The 23420-nt window shown below is 36.9% G+C and overlaps 2 protein-coding genes across 2 annotated transcripts; both read right to left on the bottom strand.

Annotated features, from left to right (window-relative positions):
• Positions 1-14263: 14263 nt before the first annotated feature.
• On the bottom strand, positions 14264-15616 carry LOC114931736 (uncharacterized). Its single transcript, XM_029303890.1, has one exon. The coding sequence runs from the start codon at positions 15614-15616 to the stop codon at positions 14264-14266; it is 1353 nt and encodes a 450-aa protein (XP_029159723.1).
• Positions 15617-15802: 186 nt separating this feature from the next.
• On the bottom strand, positions 15803-19510 carry LOC114931735 (uncharacterized). The gene has a single exon (XM_029303889.1). It carries the CDS (start codon positions 19508-19510, stop codon positions 15803-15805), a length of 3708 nt encoding a protein of 1235 aa, XP_029159722.1.
• Between the last annotated feature and the right edge of the window lie 3910 nt (positions 19511-23420).

Raw genomic sequence — 23420 nt, 5'->3', positions numbered from 1 at the left:
CGCCGCTAGATGGCGGCGTGGGAAATAGGCCGCTTTCCGCACAGAAAACACGCACACAAAGTGCCACTTGGCCTGCACGTGTAATACAAAATAATCTCTAAAAACTCACCTTTAAAAAAAGGTAAAAAAAGGCGACCAGTTAAGGGCACGCTATTAACAAAAATTATCTATTGCAAACCTATGTGGAATCCTATGAAAAATTAACCATTGCAAATCTATGTAGAATCCTATGAAAAATTAATTATTGCAAACCCATGTAGAATTGTATTAAAAATTATCCATTGCAAACTTATGTAGAATCCTACATTGCAAACCCATGTACAATAGAATTGTATGAAAAATTATCGATTATAAACCCATGTACAATCGTAACAAAAGTAATAAAATAAAAAAAAAATTGCGACAAGTAAAAGTAGAAACTTGTACCAGTGGAAAATTAAAGTTGCAGATATATATAGAGTCGTATAATGAATCAGTAAAAATTTAAATTTGAAAATGTAGAATCGTACCATAAAAAAACTTATCTTTTAAAAAAAAAGATAAACAAGATGCCAAGTCCATGCGCCATGTGAAAAAGTGTTAAACAAAAAAGTATTTTTAAATAAAAAAATATATCAATTGAAAAAAATGTATGTTCTAAAATTAATATCTCTACAAAAAGTAATGTCCAAAAATTGCGCGAATAAATAAACATTTTTATAAAAAATTAAAATTTAAAAACTTATACAAATTTAAAATTAATATAAAATAAAAAGAAATAAAAAAATTTTAGTTAAAAAAACTAATTCATCTTGTGCTAAAAATAGTATTAAACGAATAACAATTATTTCTCTTGTTAATGTTACTTCATTTTTAAATATTTGATCAGTTCCAGTACAATATTCACATGATTCGTTGTGTAAGTGAAACCAATGTGAAAATGTAGAATTTAATAATTCATTAAGATTACAACGTTTTTTCTTTAAATTATCAAGGGAAATTGAAATAGCAATATTATTTTCAACAATAGTTTTTGTATTACCACATGTTTTGCATCGCTTGGTAGAAGTTACTTGATGTTGTATCAAATTTGTAATGCAATCATATTTTTCGCAAAGTGCCGTAAGAAAATCGTACGCGTTTCGTCTTACCATACTCAAAAAATATTCTCCTAAACATTGCCGTATTGCATATGTATTTAGATTACGCATTCCATTTTCATATCGATGCATTAATATACGTAAAACGTCTGTTTTATCGCAATTAATCAACTGCTGCCTAATAATATTTAAATGTAATAAACATTGCAATACTGTATTTGCATAACATGAAATTTTGTCTGTATTCTGAAAACCACGTATGATCCAAGCAGTGCTTTGAATTCTTTTATTTGAAACCGTATGTTGAATTTTTTGGTCTGAATTTGATTTTTGAACAGAAGTAACTATTTTTGGTAACGCCCATGGAACATCTTTTACTTTACGACAACGTTCTTTTGACACAACAATCATTTCTGCTTTCGGATTGTATATCTGTTTTAAACGATTATATTCAATAATAGCTTTTTCGTTAGCTATTACTGCTGAAGGATCAAAGTTTATTAAATGCACTCCTTCTAGAGATGTTACTCGCGACAAGGCAACATAAATTTGACCACAACTAAATACAGAGTTGCCAATATCCATAACAACACTTTGCAAACTTAATCCTTGGCTTTTATGAATAGTGATGCCATAACTTAAAGATAATGGAAATTGTTTTCGAATCACATACGCTCTATCCAATACCTGAAATTTAGCCGTTACTCTTTCAATTTCATATTCTAAACCTGATGGTAAAAGAAGTTTAATCTTTTCTACGTCATCAGTAGATGTTTCTCGTACAATTGAAATTACTTTAGCAATTGTACCGTTTACAAGACCCAAACTGGCATCGATGTTACGCCGAATTATAACTTTTGCTCCAATTTTAATTGTAATTTGTTTTGAAAGTCCAGCTGTTCGAGAACTATCATCATCGTTATTTGACAATACTTTTAATACTTTCTTTTTTACATATGATGTACAATCAATCGTATCTTCAGCAATTAATAATATTTCTTTGGAAGTAATGCGACTTAACATTGCATTATTAAGAACATCACACATATTACAAGTAGGAAATAAACAAACAGTGTCCGAAGATAAACTGTTAATAAAATCACATAATTCATTTAATCTAGATTCGAAAGAATCAGCTTTGAAAGATATTTTTCTACTCTCTAGAATTTTACAATCAGATTTTGTCACTAAACCAATACGAATTCGCGACAATAATTCACGGTATGAATTATCTCCTTGCTGACGCATATTGATTATCAATTCATCATATTCAAATAATGTAATCCATAAATTAACAGCATTTAAAGAACCAAGATAATTAGCAATTTTATGATCGGATAAATGTGTAAAGATAAGATCTTTGCGTACAGGAGGCAATTGAAGCAAGTCTCCGAATAAAAGAATATGCTTTCGACCAAACCAACCATCATCGCAATTAGTAGTATCAAATATCTCAGACAATCGAAGATAAATATATATTAAATTCAAATTAGATATCATTGACACTTCATCAATTACGAAAAGAATAATATCTTTAAGATCTGTTCGTAAAACTTTTAATACACAATCAGATAATTGTTTATACTTAAGAGTTTGACCATGTTCAACGGGTAATTGAAGCAATCTATGAACTGTCAAACCATCTATATTAAATGCTGCTATACCAGTAGGTGCTGTTACAGCAGTATCTTTGTTGAGATTTTGTTTTATCCAGCATTTAATAGTCTTGATTAAGAAACTTTTTCCAGTACCACCTTCTCCGCTAACATATAATCGCAATATTGATTCATCTGACTCTACAGTATTGATAACTTTATCGAACACACGTTTTTGATCCGTATTTAATTTTGCTATCATTTCAGATATGTCGATTTCTCGAACCGCTTTATCACCAAGATCCTTAAAATCTTGCATTGCTTCACCAGCTCCTATATTTTGAACACCTATCGGATTTTCAGGATCATCCTGAGACTGTTGTTTTTGTAAATTGTCATCTAGGCACTGCTGAACTAACTGTTTTGCAGTTTCAAATGCTTTTTGCAATTCTTCTAATTTTTCATGATATAGTAACGCTTGTACAAGATGCAATTTTTCTTTCTAAAACGATTCGGCGTATGTATCTCCGTTTTTAAGATCGTTTAATTTTCGCCATGGTTTCAACAGAAGTAATAACGCAAAGAAATAATTTTCCGGCTGTGTATTAACATTATATCTAAAATGATCAATAAGATATCCACGTTGTCGTCGTTTAAGATATTTACCATCATCTATTTTATAATATTCAACATACTTATTTTTTGGTTTGATCTTTGAGACATCATACCACTGTGCAAATTCATAAAGAGATATATTTTCTTCGTTTGGTCTATGTGGATAATAATCATCTGTCAAAGATTGATAAAATATATCTGTAGATTCAGGATCAAGAGCTTCAATTTCTTTACGATTTTTTAATTTTCTATATCGTATTTGATTAACATTTAACCATCTGATGATTGTATTTCGATCAGTTCCATACAAAGGAATACCTAACAATGTATCAGCAGCTTCGAGAGCTCCACATTCTCTATTATTCGTAAATCGCAAAGCAATATTCCAAAGATGACTCGCTAATGATTTGTTTTTGTTGTCCTTACTATCAAGAATATTCTCAGATAATTCACTTTTTCTCGCTTTATTCATATATTTAGTAACATACCAGGTTAGCAGCGATGATTTTTCACCAATAAATTGTATATCCATATTACCTTCCCATGCAGTAAGAAGAACAGGATTATAGTCATTTATATTACCTTCATTATCCGTTCTAGGAAGATCGTAAAGTCTACTTTTATGTTTCAATTGTTTTCTACCGGCTATCGAAGTTGCCACATCCCTGATATTCAAAGTTTCAGTAACGGGACGAGGAAATCCAAAACGACATCGACGAATAACTTTACGTCCTATTTTTTTAGAACAAAGACAATAATCATTATGTGTATGTCGCTGATGCGTATCAACATGTCTGTACAACAATGGCGAAATATTTTGATCCGGTATTGTGCAGCTTATATGTTGTGAAATAAATTTGGAAACTTCCTCAATAGTAGATTCACCGAAAATTGGTGCATTTCATTTTTAATCCAAATTAATAAGTGAAAATGTTGTATACCTCTACCTTGATATTCTCGTCGCCAGAAATGGTGCGTTACTTCTCCAATTGGATGATCTTTAGACCTAATGAAATCAAGCATTGCCCGAAACTTATTATCGAGAAACCTGGATGTTGATACTGGATCTCTAACAACGAGTGCGCTAACGCTTAAGGAAGCGTCATGCCATTCATTTACTTCACGAATATATTCACCTAAATCTTCCCACAACCACTCACTTGGACTGAGTGTTAAAAACCATGTCGCAGGTCCATAATGCTGCGTCATACAATTTAAATCGTTTCTCGGTTTACACCAATATTGCTCCGTATTTCGAAGTGTGGCAAATATTGTACTCAAATTAGATTCCAACAATTCTTTCGACATTGCGTCTAGGTATTCTGCGGCTGTATAACGAAGTCGCGGATTAGTTACATTCATTTTATGAAAAATTCCACGACTTAATTGACGCATATTTGCATCGTTCAATAAATAAAATACATATTGTAGATTTAATCTATACTGTGGATGTTTAGATGTCAAACGACATTTAATAAATTCATGATCATGGAGTTTAACTTGTCTAATTTCACGTTGTCCATTAATACCAGAAGAATATAAATCTGGAAAACACATTAAATCTAAATGTTGCTCACGATTGTTCAGAGGCAAGTCCTGAATTTTTAACATTTGATATAAAGCTGTCGCAGTTTTATTTGCTTTCTTTTCATATAAGGGATAGATGGTATATTGTTCGTAATAGCCATCGTTTTCAGCATTAGTCACTTGAGTCAACATTGCTTTCCGTTGACCTTCTAACATATCATTTTTTATTTCTTCTATCGGATCATTTAATAATTCAGTCTCATCATCAGCTACTTCTGCATTACCTTCTGTCTCATTTAATAATTCAGTCTCATCATCAGCTACTTCTACATTATCTTCTGTCTCATCTTGTATTTGAAATTCTGAATTTTTTAATTTTGGTAAACGTAAATCATTGTAATCATTTGGCAATATAATATGAGAATATAAAGTATTGTTGCGTTTTAACCACGTTAAAGTGTCAAATACTTTTTTAACATCAACTACCTCTTCCCAAATAATCTTTGATTTTGTCGGGATACCTCTAACTAATATATATAACTCATGATTAATATTTATTGGATCAGTATTAGAACATAATTTATTCAATGTCTCCTGTAACGCAAGTGGTAAATGAAATGTTCTACCTTTAACTTTTGATACCATTTGTCTTTTAGGCAACTTTTTATTAATAACAGTTCCCATTTTAAGAACAGTTTGAAACGCTTTAGCTCTCTGTATAAGAATTTTTTCGAATGTATTAAGAGATGATATTACTTCAGGCACCTGATTTGTAAAAAGATTATTTAAGACGCAGTATGCAGGCATTAAACCTTTACGAAATTTGCCTGCACAATAATTACATATATATTGCGCATCAACTTTTTGTTGTTGTACATACGTCATTAAATCTTTCCAAATTTTAACATGTACTTGTGTCTGAAGACTATTGACTTTAGAAACACTTTTTTTATAACACAATCTCTCGCATGATACGCAAACATGTCGTGGTGTGTCCACAGAGCGTTCAGTCAATGCTTTAAATGCTAAACGATATTTAAACATAATATCATTATCACTCAAAATTGTATCAATCCGTTGATATCTGTACATCCCCCCCCCCCCCCCGATTGTCGGCAGCCTTTTTGAATAGATATTTTTACTTTTGTTTTAAACAGAAAGCTTATTGGATAAGACCCCCCCCCGGGGTGACTTTCCCCCCCCCTCGCCACCAAAAAACCCCCCCCCCCCGCACCCCCTCGGGCCCCGGGTTTTTTAAACCGGCCTATAGTCCTACTATTTCACTAGTTGATCAGTATGACCCACTTGAATCCCACTTCTGAGATGTAAGCTAGAATTACTTTCGGAAATTGTTTTTAGGCGTTTCCATTTAATATCGAGTGATAATAAAGGAGACGTGGAAAGGTTGGCAAGCGGGCGCGCAGTTTAGATCAATTTGACCAATTAGGGATTAACAGGATCGGAGTCAGAAATATTTAACACCGTGGATTAAAGTAAAGTAAAACAGATATATTTAAGTATAAGTAACTGATTAACAAAAGAATTCCAAAAGACTCCCGTACACCGAACGCGTCTGATTCGTTATACTTTCCGAAGGAGTGTCAGCTCTCCCGCCGGTCTCGAGGTGGTTCGCTCTCGTGGAGCTGCGCATGCTCCACGGACACCCGGTATTGGTGGCAGCAGCTGACGGGCCGTCACCGAACGGTACCGGACATGCGCACGCTAGTCTTACAATAAGTACACAAGACGAACAGTGAGTGAGTGAGTGAGTGAGTGAGAATGAGAGTGTGTGTGAGAGAGAGAGAGAGAGAGAGGAGAGAGAGAGAGTTAGCCAACATAACCCCGCACGCTGCCGATATGGCGGACGCCACTATCGCCATCTGTTGTAAAACGTGCGAGATGGACAAGATTACCACTACATGCATCTTGCATGTGTTGTGTACGTGTGATATATGTGTGCGCATGTGTTGTATACGTGTGAATACGTGTAGCACGATACTACTATGTATGCGTGGTCGATGATAATGATAACGGGGACGTTTCTTAAAAGAAATTTTTCATATTTCGACTTTGCATTTATATATCTCTGCTTACAAATCACGTAGAGCAGAAATAAAGACACTTTTATTATATAATTCGAACTCAATCTATCGATTAAGTCTAGTATAAACTCGATTGCTTCAGCCGTTATGGAAAATTCAAATATTATAAAGACTCAAATGTCCGACTCGCGTTAAGATACACGGTGTCTCGGCTACGCCCATAACTGGTCGCGAGACTATACCGTGTCTCTTGATGTCGGCTTGCAAATCCTTTCAATTTCTGCTACGTTTCTAATATTATAATACATATTTCAGGTTATAAATAGTTAAGAAATAACAAAAATAAAGAAATAGAAATATAATAAAAAGAAGAGAAAAGATTTTTATCGAGGAGAAAAAAGAGCTAAGAGAGAGAGAAAGAGCTAGAGAGAAAGAGAGAGAGAGAGAACTAGAGAGAGAGAGAGAGAGACTAGTAGGAGAGAGAGGAGAGGCTAGAGAGAGAGAGAGAGAGGAGAGAGAGAGAGAAGATACATAACAGATAAAGAGAAGATCCACTGACAAAAAGTATGGTATACAGCACTGATTTGATTATTAAAATGTAGTATTAATATTCGAAGACGAGCGATAGATTAATCTTTTCCGTATTCAAAAGTATATTGTTTGTACAACATTTGTTGCGAAGCAGATGTCGGCTTGCACACTTTTTTAATTTTTGCCTCGTCTTGAAATATTGAATACCGTACAATAGTCGCCGCTCAATTAATACGGCGCTGATTTTATTATTAGAGGAGTATTAATATTTTAAGGCTAGCAATACAATAATTATATTAAATAAAAAGTTGTAAAGCATTTGAAGTTCACGTATACCCGTATAACCCGCTGTATAAACCGCGCGGCGACATTGGTCAGTATTTAATAATTAAATATATGTGGCAGAAATTAAATAACTGTTCAAGCCGGACATCTGCTTGGTAGCAAAATGTTGTTCAAACGATATACATTGAAAAATGTAAAATATTAATTTATCGCTCGCCTTAAATATTAATACTCTTTTAATAATTCTTTTAATATTGAACACCGACAATTGTCGCCGTGTGGTTTATACGGCGCTGACTTGACGATTAAAGGAGTAGTAATATTTAATGGCGAGCGATAAATTAATCTTTTTCATATTTAATTATATTGTTTAGACAACATTTTGCTGCCAGCAGATGTCTTCCTGCAAATTCTTAATATTATTATTAATAAATAATAATATATTTCAGGTTATAAATAGTTAACAATAAGAAAAACAAACAAAAAATAAAGAAAGAGAAATAGAATAAAGAAAAGATTTTCATCGAGAAGAAAAAGGAGCAAGAGAGGGAGAGAAAGATAGAGAAAGTGAGAAGATACATAATCGATAGAGAGAAGATACACAGATAAAAAAGTATGTTATTGACTTGATTATTAAAGCAATATTAATATTTAAAAATGAGCGATAAATTAATTTTTCTATATTTCACAAAAGTATATATATATTATTACATATATATATTTATTATATATGTATATATATTTATATACATATATTATGGGGATCCGCGAAAAAGAATCGGGTCTTTCGGGTGACTAGACCGGGACTCGAACCCGGAACCTTCCGCTTTCCGGGCGACTGCTCTAACCATTAAGCTACCTAGGCCGTCTGCTCAACCTTCTCCGCATCACCCACTTATGTGTTATAGAGGAGTCCCGATACTATAATTATATATATATTATTACATTCATATAATTATAAGTAATCATTTACACATTGTACGTATAAATACGTATCACTCTATTTTATTATACAAAATCTAATAAATAAATAATTTATTACAGCTGTTAAAAGTTATATGAAGAAAAGCCTAAAGAAGAGGGGTTAAAAACAAATACAAGAAAAAATAGAAAGAGAAATAAAAAAGATATAGAGAAAAGAAGATTTTCATCAAGAGAGAAGATAGAGAGTGGAAGATTGAATTAGATGGGGGGGAGAGGGGGGGGAGAGAGAGAGAGAGAAACAAGATATAAAGAAAAGAATAAATATCCTTTTTTATATCTTTTTTTACAACCGAATTGTCATATAGTTTGTTCCAAATAATTATTTAAATTTTATATATGTATAAAAATGTATTATTCTGCTTTTATATATATATATATATATATATATATATTACATTTATCAATATATATATTATTATCAAATTTAAATTATTTAGATTCAGTTAAAATAAAGTTCTTTTTTAATTTTCTGTTATTATACTAAAATCGATTTTAATATTAATTATTAAGTTAAAATTAACTTAATAATTTAATTTTTGGATTAATTACAATTGATTTAAATTGATTCTAATTTAAATTTTGAGATTAAAATTTATTTTATTATAAATTATTATGCTTAACGACTTGACTACGACGTAACTAGCAATTTTATTTGATTATTTCACGACGTTTCGACCATTTGGTTGTGGTCCTTTCAAGTGAAATTTTCATCAATTAAACCGAGGTTAACATAACATCACACCGGTGTTATTTGAAATCGAAGTTAAACGTTAAAAGAGGAACACGTCCCATCGTTATGATGTTAAAAGTTAAAAATTAAAAGAGGAACACGTCCCATCGTTATGATGTTTCGTCAACGACTCGTCGATGTCGTTGACGAAACATCATAACGATGGACGTGTTCCTCTTTTAATTTTTAACTTTTAACATCATAACGATGGGACGTGTTCCTCTTTTAACGTTTAACTTTCGATTTCAAATAACACCGGTGTGATGTTATGTTAACCTCGGTTTAATTGATGAAATTTCACTTGAAAAGGACCACAACCAAATGGTCGAAACGTCGTGAAATAATCAAATAAAATTGCTAGTTACGTCGTAGTCAAGTCGTTTAAGCTTATTTTCACCACTAGCGACAAATATTAATTTTGATTGATATTAATTTTAATTGATCATAAATTATTATATTAAAAAGTTTTAATTTTAAATTATATTGAAATTAATTGCGATTAAATTTATTGTTAAATTGATTTGTTTTGATTGTTATAATTATTTAATTAAAATTAATTTAAATTATAAACAATTAAATTTAATAATTTAAAAATTAAATTAAATAAAAAAATTAAAAAGTATAAAAATAAAAAATAATAAAAATAAATAAAATAAAAATATTAAGATTAAAATTGTTGAGAGAGGAGATATTTGAATAAAGTGCTTTATTGCGTTGAAAACTGTTTATTACGCGGATTCAATACGAGGAGAATAATGAGTGTGTGTGTCCGTCTCTCGATCGGGCGGTCGTCTTATATACCGTCGTCAAAATAACCGACGCTTCAAATCGCGCCAATCACGCGAGGACACGAATTCGACAAAAATCTCAGACGACGAACGGATGAACATATACGGAAGACATACAATACAAAAGAATGTAAATACCGAGACAATGCCTTATACTAATACATGCCCGCAATAACAAGACGGACGACGGATAACTAAATAAGTCGAGCCCAACAAATAAATGCCAACAAATTTAAAAAAAATTGTAAAACTAGATTTAATTAAAATTGTTCGTTGAAATTAATTAATTTTTATTTTTACCAAAATTGAATTTTATTTGATATAAAATTGAATAAATTTGACATTACTTGAATTGAAGTTGATTGTGACTTGGATTAGACTGAAATTAATTGTGATTTGGATTATTAGATTGAAAATAAACTTGACTTGAAATTAGTTGTGAGTAGTTATTGATTTGAAATTATTATTGAATTGAAATTTGACTTGTGAATTGAAATTGGTTGTTACCTGGATTGTTGGACTGAAATGAATTAAATTTGACTTGTAAATTAAAATTGGTTGTTACTTGGATTGTTGGACTGAAATTGATGATTTGAATTATTAGCGATTGAAATTTGATTGAATTAAAATTATTATTGTGATTTGGATTAAGTGGATTAACATTGATTTTGAGGCTTAGATTATTGGATTGAAATTTGAATTAAATTGAAATTGATTATGATGGATTGTTAAATTGAAATTGATTGTAATTTGGATTTTTTATTAGATTAAAATTTAACTTAAATTGATATTAGTTTTTATTTGATTCAAATTAGTTGTGATTTAAATTATTTAATTAAAATTAGCTTTTGTTTAAATCGTTTTTACTTACATCTAGATTAAAAGTAATTTTTATTTCGATTAAGATTAATTTTAACTTATTATTAGATTATTAAATTAAATTAATTTTAATTAAATTATTAGTTTAAAGTTAGTTTCCATTTAAATTAATTAATTAAAATTATGTTTTAATTCGAATTAATTTAATTAAAAAATAAATTTTAACTTTAATTGTAAATTTAAATTAATTTTAATTTGATTGAAATTATTTTTGATATTACTTGATTTGAAGTGTTGGATTAAAATTAATTTTACTTTAAATTGTTGAATTAAAAATAATTTTTATTAAAATTATGAGATTAAAATTCTTTTATATTTTTAAATTAATATTAAATTAAATAAATTATACTAATTTAATTAATTTTAAACTAAAATAAATAAAAATTGATAAAGTATTATTATAATGATAATTATTATTGATTATTATTTAATGATACATAAATTAAAATTGATTATTGAAATTGGTTTTTTTCTCTTAAATTAAGTTGGCTGTAATTTGAACTGAAATTTACTTTGGCTTGATGTTGAATTGAAATTGACTTTGATTCAGATTATTTAATTATTTTATTACACTAATAAAAAAAAAATTAATTATGCCTCGAAGAAAAGTAGTTCGAACTGCTGAAAAAGAAGAATTCCAGTGTAATAAACGAGAAAGAAAAGCAAAATCTCAGATGGAAAGACGGGAAATGAAACGAATGATAACTAAACAAGATTGTCAATCTTTATCAAATAGCGGTGAGATTTGTCCAAATATAGCGCAAACTTTAACAAGCTTCTCGAAAAATATAGTAATAAATTATGTTGTTTCACAATCGGTTAATTCATATATGAAAGTACTATCTCCAACAAATAATGTTAATGTTAACGATGATACTGATATAATTAGAAATGTTCACAATTCAACTACAGAAACTTTATTAAATAACAATATTACTTTCTCTATACCTAGCACATTACACAATATAATTGATAAAAGTAAAAATGCAAATCGTAAGGAAAAGACTCGAGCTTTAAAAAAAGGATTTGTAGATATTAATAAATCTTATACTACTCAACTACAAAATATCATAGAGTATTACATAGGAGAAATGAATATATGTTGTGAACATTGTGGTGCAAAACATTTTAATTCTGAAAAAGTAGCTAATAAGGGTAATTCATTTAATGATTGTTGCAGCCATGGTTCTGTTAAGTTAGATTCTTTACCACAACCTCCGTATGAACTTTATGAATTATTTATTGGAAATCATCAAAAATCAAATCATTTTTATAATCATATTCGTGGTTACAATAATACATTTTCATTCGTGTCATTTAATGCAAACTTAGCAGATTTTAGTGCGCAAAGACGTGGACCTTATTGTTTTAAAATTTAAGGACAAAATTATCAAATTAATATTGCGTTATATCTCTCATCTAACGAAATGCCAAGTTATGGTCAACTTTTTATTGTGGATAATAATGAAGCAACAGAATGTCGATTACATCGAAATTCGAATCTTGATAAAGAAATTTTACATTTAATAGATAATATAATGCGTACAAATAATGTTTTTGCACAATCTTACCGAATGATGCATGAAGAAATTGAACAAATCACTGAAAATAATAGTATACGTGAATTACAATTGGGATTTTTGACAAAAAAAGGCATTGATCGTGGCCGATACAATGTGCAGAGAGTAAATGAAGTTGCAGCTGTTTTTTTTACTACAGCAGATGGTGAAATTCCGGAAACGTATGTAACAATATATAATAAAAATGAGAAAACGTTACAACAAGTCAGTACAATGAATCTAAATGTAGAACCATGGATTTATCCATTATTCTATCCATATGGTAATCAAGGATGGCATGATAATTTACAACGTAAGAATTGTAATAAACGAGTAAGTAGAGCTGCATATGTAAAATATCACATAGCTATATGTGATAATTTTAATATTTTTATTATAGGCAGACGATTATTCCAACAATGGCTTGTAGATAGTTATATAAAAATTGAAAAGGATCGAATTAATTATTGTAAACAGAATCAAAAACAATTACGAGCTGAGACTTATCAAGGATTAATTGTGTTAAAAGAAATAATTCTGCACGTTCTAAATTGCTGAATCAGATTTCGCGGGTCTAGCAAATCATATGGTAATCGATGAGGTGGCGCATCGAAGAAGGATTGGTGGGAGATGTCGCAGAGTGCGTGGATCCCTTGGTCTTTTTCTCTCGGGAACCTTTCTGGCGTGCGGAAGCGTGGTCGACCAAGAGCGAGCGAGCGAGACAGGCGAGCGAGCGAGCAGAGCACATGAGAGAGAGGGCAAGGGATAAATACCTCAATGCGATATCTAATTTAGCATTTATTGAATTGAAAGTTTTTTTTGCGTTTGCTGCACAGCGTGTGCATTGCTTTATAAAAGAAAGTTAAAGTCTACCACGGTCGCACCACTCTTATAGAAGATGTAAAGAGAGCATTTGTAGTGCAGAACTTGTCGTTAATCAATTAGACAAATTATAGACTTAACATTTAAACAAAAGTGTGTGCTCGTGAGCACGGCGGCTGATACAGCCTTGGCGGGAAGGCTCGGTGGTCAAGGAATTGTAAGGCAAACTCCAAATTTTACTAACACTCAAAATTTAATTTCCTTAATAACTATGATCAACAACAATCCCCTTTCGCTCAATCAGCGGGGATTTGAACGCCTTATCTTGCAATAACTCTCGCTGCCGTTTTTGTTTCACCTGATACGGAACTGAACAATTGGTTTGTGTACCTCGAACGACTTCTCGAAGCGATCTGAGCTCTTTTCCCCAAACGCGCTACTGAGAAGGTCAACGGTCGCGATGGCGGGGAAATAATACCACTTCTTATTATTGTTGACATGTGACCGCTGGATGATCGCCGCGTTCGCGAAGCGTGTACATATTGAGTTAACGAGCAGCCAACGGATGGTTCGAAACATACCGCCCGCCTCGAATTATACATTCGAAATGCTATGATTACAGACATAAATTTTAATGTCGAAGACGGTATATGTGAGGTACAATCAGCCGAACACAGAATCACGATGACAAATCGCAGCATAGTGAGATTATGTATAGACAAAAATAAAATAAGGCGTGAATTTATCCGCGGAATTACAATAATGAACAAAGGATATAGAGAACTCGCAGACATGGTTGTTATAGCCGAACATGCTTCGTTGTAGCGTTAATTGGTGCCGCCCGCCGTGACGGAATGTTTATCGCTTTCCTCATTAATGGTTACCGGTAAAAAGCAGATTTTTGTAAGTGGTCGTTTGTATTCGGAGCGACTAGTTTGAACCGTCACGACGCGCGTCAAGCCGTCGGCGCCGGGATGACATTCGCGAATACGCCCGAGCTCCCATTGACACGGTGGAGCCAATGGATTTCTGATTAATACGATTTGGCCTACGCGGGCCAACCTCTGCGCGATTCGCCACTTCGGGCGTTGTTGAAGGGTCTGCAAGTAATCATTCTGCCAACACTTCCAAAAACCTTTGGCGATGCGCTGGGTTAACTGCCATCGGGACAGTCGCTGTTCGTTTAATTCGAGTACGTTCGGCTCAGGTAGCGCTATAAGAGGTGTCCCGATCAAAAAGTGCCCTGGCGTTAAGGCGGTATAATCGTTCAGATTATCGGACGAAGCGGCGATCGGGCGAGAATTCAGGCACGCTTCAATGCGACAAAGCACTGTGGTTAACTCCTCATACGTCAGAGTATGATTTCCCACGCATCGTGTTAGATGATATTTAACGCTCTTCACCGCGGCTTCCCAAAGCCCGCCGAAGTGCGGGGCAGCGGGAGGCAAGAAATGCCACGAGGTATTGTCGCTACTTAATCGGTTTAGAAAGTTTGGATCACGTATGGCCTGCGAATACGCCTCTGACATCTCGCGTTCGGCGCCTCGGAATGTTGTACCATTATCCGAGTACATGTGTTTTGGCAAACCACGTCGCGAAATGAAGCGATGGTAGGCCGCGCGAAATGTCGCTGAGGAGTAATCGCTTACAAGTTCTAGGTGTATCGCTTTGGTCGTTAGGCAGATGAAAAGCGCGATATATGCCTTGTGAGATTTATGCCCGCGGCCGGGGTTAGTTCGTAAGGCGATCGGACCCGCGTAATCGACGCCGCTATTAATGAAGGCGCGAGGGACGCGATTGACACGTGGTTCCGGTAAATCCCCCATGAGTTCGTTTGGTATTTTAGCGGCTTCGCGAGCACAGCGAACACATCGGTAGAGTACCGCGCGGACTGTCGTGCGAGCACGCAGGATCCAGTACTGTTGCCGCAGGGACGCGAGCGTTAGTTGAGGACCCCCGTGCATTGTTCGCACGTGATGGTGATCGATTATAAGCGATAGGACGGGATGGGACCGGAAAATAATCGGGTGTTTTCTTGTTTCGGGAAGGCTGGAATGCCGCAATCGACCACCGACTCGAATAATTCCGGTGGCATCGACATATGGATTGAGTCCGGAAAGAGAGCTGGATTTTGATACTGGGCGTTGATTAGTTAAGCGCGTTGCCTGTTCCGGGAACATTTCGGCTTGTAATGTTTTGATCCAATACTGCTTCGCGGCTCGGATTTCGTCTGCGTCGAGAACGACCGATAAAGGGTTGTCGCGTTGCAATAAGCGATTAGGCTGCCGCGCTGCTTTAACAAAACGGAGCACGTAAGCAGTAACGCGCACGAGGGTGTGCCAGGACAAAAAGCGAGTCGCGAGATCTCATTGTTCCACGACACCGGCGATACAAATTGATTGAAGATTACGCTCCTCGACGGATGTATCGGCATGATTGAGGGAGGACGGCATGGAAGGCCAATGATCAGGCGATTTTGAGAGCCAAGATGGCCCGGTCCACCATAGCGGATGCTGTTCGATTTCATCGGGTGCTAAGCCGCGAGACGCACAATCGGCAGGGTTAGCTTCGGTCGGGACATACCGCCACTTTGCACAGGGCAGTAATAATTGAACCGCGGAGACGCGATTCGCGACAAAAGTTTTCCAGCGTGCTAGAGATTGACTAATCCACGTCAAAGTAATTGTTGAATCTGTCCAACAAACACAATCAACATTGGCAAAATTAAGCGTCAATTGCACGAATTTTAGCAGTCGAGCGAGCAATAGCGCGGCTGATAGTTCGAGGCGCGGCACGCTTATGGTTTTTAGCGGAGCTACTTTCGCTTTTGCCATGAGAAGCGTAATAGTGACGGACCCGTCGGCGGAAAGTGTGCGAAGATAGACCGACGCGGCGTACGCTTTAGTCGAAGCGTGCGAAAAGCCGTGCAGTTCGCGATGTATCGTGTTAGCTCCATGCGCCGTCCAGCGAGGAATTTCCAGACGGTTAAGAGACTGGAGTCTCTCATGATAATGTCGCCACTGCGAGAGGTAATCGGCTGGTATCTCGTCGTCCCGTTGGCATTTAAGCAGCCACAATTGCTGCATAAATATTTTGGCAGTGATAATGACGGGTGCCACCCAGCCTAACGGATCGAACAGTTTGGCGATTGTTGATAGAATCGAGCGTTTTGTCTTATCGAGGCTCTGGCCGAGAGACACGTGGAAATAAAACACGTCCGGCGTAGGATTCCATGCGATTCCGAGAACTTTAAGTTGCTCGTCTCCGGTTAATAATTTTTGCTGAGCGAGACCGTGATCCGACGGGTCGATATCGGCTACTAAATCGGTACAATTGCTTGCCCACTTCCGCAGCCGAAAACCGCCCTTATCTAATAGTGCAATTAATTGGTTGCGCATCTCACGAGCTACATTTTTATTGTCGGCTCCGAAAACGCCATCGTCTACGTAGATCTGTGAATTTAATATTGGAACGGCAAGTGGAAACCGCGCGCCTTCGTCTTGCCCTAATTGTTTAAGAACACGAAGCGCGAGGTACGGCGCGGAAGCTGTCCCATACGTGACAGTTAACAAGCGATAGTCGTCGACCGGTTTGTCAGGTAAATCGCGCCATAGAATGCGTTGAAAATCGGTATCGCGATGATCGACTAGAATTTGCCGATACATTTTCGCAATGTCGGCAGTAAGCACATATCGGTGTAAACGCCATTGCAAAATAACGGTGGCAATGTCGATTTGCAATTTTGGGCCGACCAATAGCTGGTCGTTTAACGACAAGCCGTTGGTTGTCTTGCTTGAGGCGTTAAATACGACGCGTAAGCGTGTCGTCTCGCTCGTTGCTCGCCTTACAGCGTGGTGCGGTATATAATATCGCGGGGACTTGATGTCCACCGTCGAGGGCTCGGCTACTTTGACCATGTGACCGAGGTCAACATATTCGGATAGGAACTCGCGGTATTCTGAAGCCGTACTCGGCTCACGGTGGAGGCGTTTTTCCAGACGTTGTAAACTTGCTAAGGCCGTAGGGCGTGAATCACCCAACGCGACGGGAAGATCACCTCGAAACGGTAGTCTGACGACGTAGCGTCCTTGATTTATACGGGTGTGAGTCCCAACGAAATGAGCCTCGCAACGGCTTTCCTCAGGACTCATGTGTGATTTCTGAGGGATCTCTTCAATCTCCCAAAAATTGCGGAGCGCGGAGTCGAGATCCTCTGCGACTCCGTTATGAACGTGAACGGAAGCTCGAGGATGGGTGGATGAGCTAGTGACTGGACCGAATAGAATCCAGCCCAGCGCGGTATTTTGTGCAACGGGTTCATTTGCGGGACCCTGACGAATGCCCTCTCGAAGTAATCTTCCGTAGAGATCCGCTCCAATGATTAAGTTAATCGGTTCGCGACTCATGGGATCGCTATCGGCGAAGTTGAGCCCGGAAACATGCCTCCAGTGCCTCGTCGACGGGTATTGGCACGGTAGGTATTTGGTTAATTTTTTGAGAATGAGCGCGTTCGTCGCGTAGGCAGGTCCGTCGCCAGACGTAGGAGTAATCGTAACCTTTGTCGCGTGACGCACAATCGAATCGGCTTCGCCAACGCCGGTGACACGTACAAAGGTTTTAACTTTCGGAAGTTTGAGGCATTGGACGACAGACTCGGTAATGAGAGTCGCGACGGATCCCGGGTCAATAAGAGCGCGCACTGTAACGACGCGGTCATGTTGCGAATGTATCCGTACTCGGGCGACGGCGAGGAGAATTGTCGAGGACGACGGTAGGGTTTCGGAAACTAAATGAATTGCGACTTCGCTTTCGCTATTATCGCGGGCTGTCTCTGGCGCAACGGTTTGGTCCGAACTTGACGGTTTGGTAGCGGCATTAAAGTGTAATAACGTATGATGCCTTTTATGGCACTGTTTGCATACGCGCGAGCTTGTACATTCTTTCATGTTATGCTTCGAACTGAAGCAATTAAGGCAACGGTTATTTTTCCGAATAAAGTCGAAACGCTGAGACGGTGTTTGGTTTAAGAAGGTCGAACATTGGTACAACAGGTGATTGCCCTTACACACAGGACAAGCGAATGTAAAGGTCGAAGCCGCATGTGATGCGAGAGTGTTATTTTTCGTTGATTTAGTCGCGTCTGTTGACTTTTCTTTTGGCTTTACCGGGAGCATTGTCTCTAATGCTCGAATTCGATTGTTCAAGAATTTATTGAGCTCCTCAAACGTGGGATACGGAACTGTAATGCCGTGCTTTAATTCCCAAGCTTCTCGCGAATGTTTATTGAGTTTTTGCGTAACCAAAAACACTAAAATGTCACCCCAATGTTCGACTGGTCGCTCGAGATTTTTGAGAGCGTGTACTGCCGCGTTGGTTTGATCGCGGAGTGCGCAAAGGTCCTTGGAAGTGTTCGCGGAGGCTGACGGTAAATTTAATAAGGATTGTAAATGGCAATTAATTAATCGGCGTTTGTTATCATACCGCGCGATCAAAATATCCCAAGCTATGGGAAAATTAGCATCCGTTACCGCGAGATTGCTTAGCGCGTTACTTGCTTCCCCCTTAACACAAGAGATAAGGTAATGCATGCGATCTACATTTGATAGCGTTTGATCGTAACGAATAAGCGATGTAAATCGGTCGCGGAAGTTCTCCCACTTGTCGATACTCCCGTCGAACGTAGGTAGATTCAGCTTCGGTAAACGAGTTGACGGACGAGAAGAATCAGAAAAACCGCTTACGTCTGCTGCTGTGGCTTGGTAAAATGGTATCTCAAATCCGGCTAATACCTCCACGATGTAGTCCGCGGTTTGGTTGTAGACGTCCTCACACGCCAAAAATTGCTCGGTTTGGAAATATTCGTGCTTCGACTTCATCTTGGCACTGGCTAGGCGCGTAATCTTCGCTTGGAGGCTCTGGCACTTTGCGAAGTACTCCTTGAGACCGGCAAGTCGTTCCTGGGATACAGCGCGGGTCATCTTGGCTTGTCCAAGTTTTTTAAAGTTCGGCAGAACTCTCGAGATGGAATATATCGTTTGGATTTGTTCGGCTAGCAGATCCTCGATGGTAGCCATGGAAGTTATTGGAGATCCGTGAAGCCGACAGCGAAGGTGAACGTTGAATAGTTTGCACAATACGAGTTTGCCACCGATCCGGCTCGAAGGACCAAATGTGTGCTCGTGAGCACGGCGGCTGATACAGCCTTGGCGGGAAGGCTCGGTGGTCAAGGAATTGTAAGGCAAACTCCAAATTTTACTAACACTCAAAATTTAATTTCCTTAATAACTATGATCAACAACAATCCCCTTTCGCTCAATCAGCGGGGATTTGAACGCCTTATCTTGCAATAACTCTCGCTGCCGTTTTTGTTTCACCTGATACGGAACTGAACAATTGGTTTGTGTACCTCGAACGACTTCTCGAAGCGATCTGAGCTCTTTTCCCCAAACGCGCTACTGAGAAGGTCAACGGTCGCGATAGCGGGGAAATAATACCACTTCTTATTATTGTTGACATGTGACCGCTGGATGATCGCCGCGTTCGCGAAGCGTGTACATATTGAGTTAACGAGCAGCCAACGGGTGGTTTGAAACAAAAGGATTGTCTCAGAAATTCAATTGGAAACCAGAACATCCTTCATTCCACAGTAAAATATATATATATAAAAACTAACAGATTATGGGCCCAGCCCGACACGAGACTGACTCGTTATATTTAAAATATTGAGACACGCGAGAGTAAGAAAGAGAGATAAGAGTGTTGGGACCGTGAGAGGAAACAAAAAAAAAAAAACTAGCTCGTTGAAAGCGTAGCAATACGTTGAAAAATTTGAACGTGAAAATCTTAATAATCGCGAATAAGAAGACGGCCGTTGAACGGCGAATTTCGGTGAGCACGAACACAGTGCGTGTGTACACAGTTCGGACACGTGAAACTCAATACATAGCGAAGTAAATAAACACGAGGTATCAAACAGACAAATAGATATCAAATAATACGTAAATACGTTAAAGTAAAAAAAAAATAAATAAATAAAATGGCACGGTCACTCGCTAATATAGAAAAATTAACTAGTAATGAAAATTTCCAAACGTGGAAATTTCAGTTAAGTATTTTGTTTCGCGCGAAAACGAACTGTATGACATAGTCATTACCAAAACTCCCGAAGTCCGGCAGGACGCAGCGTGGAAAAGAAAAGACGCCCAAGCGCAAAAATATATAGTCACGACGATAGATAAAAAACCCCTGTTGCATATAATGCATTGTACAACGTCACACGAGATGTGGACAAAGATCGCGAACATATACGAAAGAGAGTCGGAACAGTTAACGTGTAGCTTAATGCAAACATTCTATACCACGGTGTATGATAAGAATTCAGCGTACGTTATTGCTACGTATATTAGTAAATTGCGAAATATAGTGTACCGGTTAAACGCATTGAATAAAAGGATAGATAATAGTATGCTGATTTCTAAAATCTTGTCTACCTTGCCTGAACATATGAAACATTTCGTAAGCGCGTGGGAGTCGTCTGAAAAAGCAGAAAAAACGCTGGAAAATCTAACTGCTAGACTGATCGCGGAAGAAACTAGAAATCGTTCTAAAGAAACAGAAAACGCTGTAGCATTCAAAGCAACACAGTTGAAATGGTTCAAATGTAAGAAAACAGGTCACGTAGCGAAAACGTCTAAATTGAAAACAAACACAAAGTATAATGGACAGGCGAAATGTTTCAAATGTAACAAGCAAGGTCACTTAGCTAGAGATTGTCCCAAAAATAAAAACGTTGAAAAGTGCGGTATTTGTAAAAAGACGAATCATAAAGAAAAAGACTGTTATTTTAAGAATAAAAAGGAAGACACGGACAAAATTGCGTTTCTGGCTAAAGAACTAAATCAACCCGATACCTGGATATTGGACTCAGAGAGTACATCCAATATGACAAACAGCGCGGAGTACTTCAAAAACATGAAGAAAATTGATGCAGCAATTGGAGTAGCAAAAATGAACGAGTCGATGGCGGCGAAAGGAGTGGGCAGCATAGAGTTCGATGAGTGCCAATTGAAAGAGGTGGTATACGTACCTGAACTCAGTACGAATCTGCTGTCGGTAAATGCCATAACCGAAAGCGGTGGCGAAGTATTGTTCAGTAAGAGTGAAGTAATAGTAAAACGCGAAAAAATTGTTGTCTTGAAGGGCTCGAAATTAAAGAATGGCTTGTTTCAGATAAAACTGAAGCCGCAAAAGCAGCATAAAACGTATCTTGCAGAGAATAAAGACAAGGAAATAAAAAACTGACATAGAAAGCTCGGACACATCACACAGGAGAATCTGAAGAAACTCACGATGCTAAGTGAGGGAATAAACTTGTCAACGCGTGACTTGGAAAAACCTACAGAAATTTGTGCAACGTGCCAAGAAGCGAAGCAGGCAAGGACTAAAATAGGAAAGGCCAGGACGAGAGCAACAAGACCACTTCAGATAGTGCATACCGATCTATGCGGTCCCATTAAACCAGATACATGGGACGGAAAAAGATACTGTGTGACTTTCCTGGACGACTACACTCACTATGTGATGGTCTTCCTGGTGAAAAGCAAAGCGGAAGTTCCGCAGATTGTAAAAGAATACATATTAAGAAGCACACTGGAATCTGAAACTGTCTAAGATGCGCTGTGATAACGGAAAAGAGTATATAAACGAGAGTGTGCTGATATGGTGCAGAGAACGAGGAATTCAAATAGACACTACTATACCACATACACCTCAGCAGAACGGAAGAGCTGAAAGGTTAAACAGAACACTGATGAATAAAGCAAGGACATTGCTGTTTGATTCAAAGTTGAATAAGGAAATGTGGGGCGAGGCAGTCTATACCTCAGCCTATCTTCTGAACAGAATACCAACAGAGACACTTAAGACCACTCCGTACGAGATGTGGGAGGAAAAGAAACCGAATCTAAAATCATTTCAAGTGTTCGGCGTAGAGGCATACGCAAAAGTGTTGGGTCCGTTAAAGAAATTGGACAAAAAAGCGAAAAATACACATTCGTCGGATACGCACCGACGGGATACAGATTGTGGGACTCGACAAAGAGAAAAATAAAAATATCCAGAGATGTAAAATTCAAAATGAATAAAATAAAACCTAGTCAGACAGTCAAGATAAGACTAAAAGAAAACGAGGAAGAGGAGATAGACGATCAGATACAGGAAGAAGAGATAGACGATCAGATACAAGAAGATGTATCAGAAGAAGAACAAGAAGATGAACAACAGGAAGAACAAAAAAAAAGAAGCACCTGTAGTAACAACAGAGAGAAGAAAATCAGAAAGAGCCAGAAAACAACCAGATCGCTATCGTGATTATGTCATGCTGACATATGCAGAAGCAATAACAGGACCAGATAGAGAAAATTGGATCAAAGCAATAAAGGAAGAGAAACGTTCTCTAGAAGAGAACGAGACGTGGGTAACAGTGGACACGAAACAAGCTAAATCGCAAAAATCACTGAGAAGTAAATGGGTGTTTAAAGTCAAAACAAACGGCACATACAAGGCAAGACAGGTCGTAAAAGGGTGTGAACAAAGATATGGTATCAATTACGAGGAAACGTATAGCCCGGTGATAAGTGTGAGTGCCCTGCGGAGTTGTTTTGCCATAGCAGCGGCGAAACGATATTCAATCGTTACATTCGACATAAAGACCGCCTTCCTGTATGGTGTCTTAAACGAAGACGTGTATATATATCCGCCAGATGGATATAGAATAAACAACAAATTATGCAAATTGAAAAAGGCTCTGTACGGATTAAAACAGGCTCCTCTGAGCTGGAATACGAGATTCACAGAATTTCTGAAGAAAAACAATTTTAAGCCACTAGAAAGTGAGCAATGTCTCTTCAAAAGAAACAATAGCGATTCAATACTGGGAATCTACGTGGATGATGGAATCCTGATAGAAAGCGATCCAACAGAACT

Source organism: Nylanderia fulva, unplaced genomic scaffold (assembly GCF_048542155.1).
Source record: "Nylanderia fulva isolate GAGA-0341 unplaced genomic scaffold, ASM4854215v1 Scaffold260, whole genome shotgun sequence".
NCBI classification, from domain to species: domain Eukaryota; kingdom Metazoa; phylum Arthropoda; class Insecta; order Hymenoptera; family Formicidae; genus Nylanderia; species Nylanderia fulva.
This window is presented reverse-complemented; position numbering and strand designations above follow the sequence as displayed.

Excerpts from the sequence above, each read along its gene's own strand:
- LOC114931735 (XM_029303889.1), bottom strand. The coding sequence starts at position 19,510 with ATGGCTACCATCGAGGATCTGCTAGCCGAACAAATCCAAACGATATAT.
- LOC114931736 (XM_029303890.1), bottom strand. The coding sequence starts at position 15,616 with ATGTTCCCGGAACAGGCAACGCGCTTAACTAATCAACGCCCAGTATCA.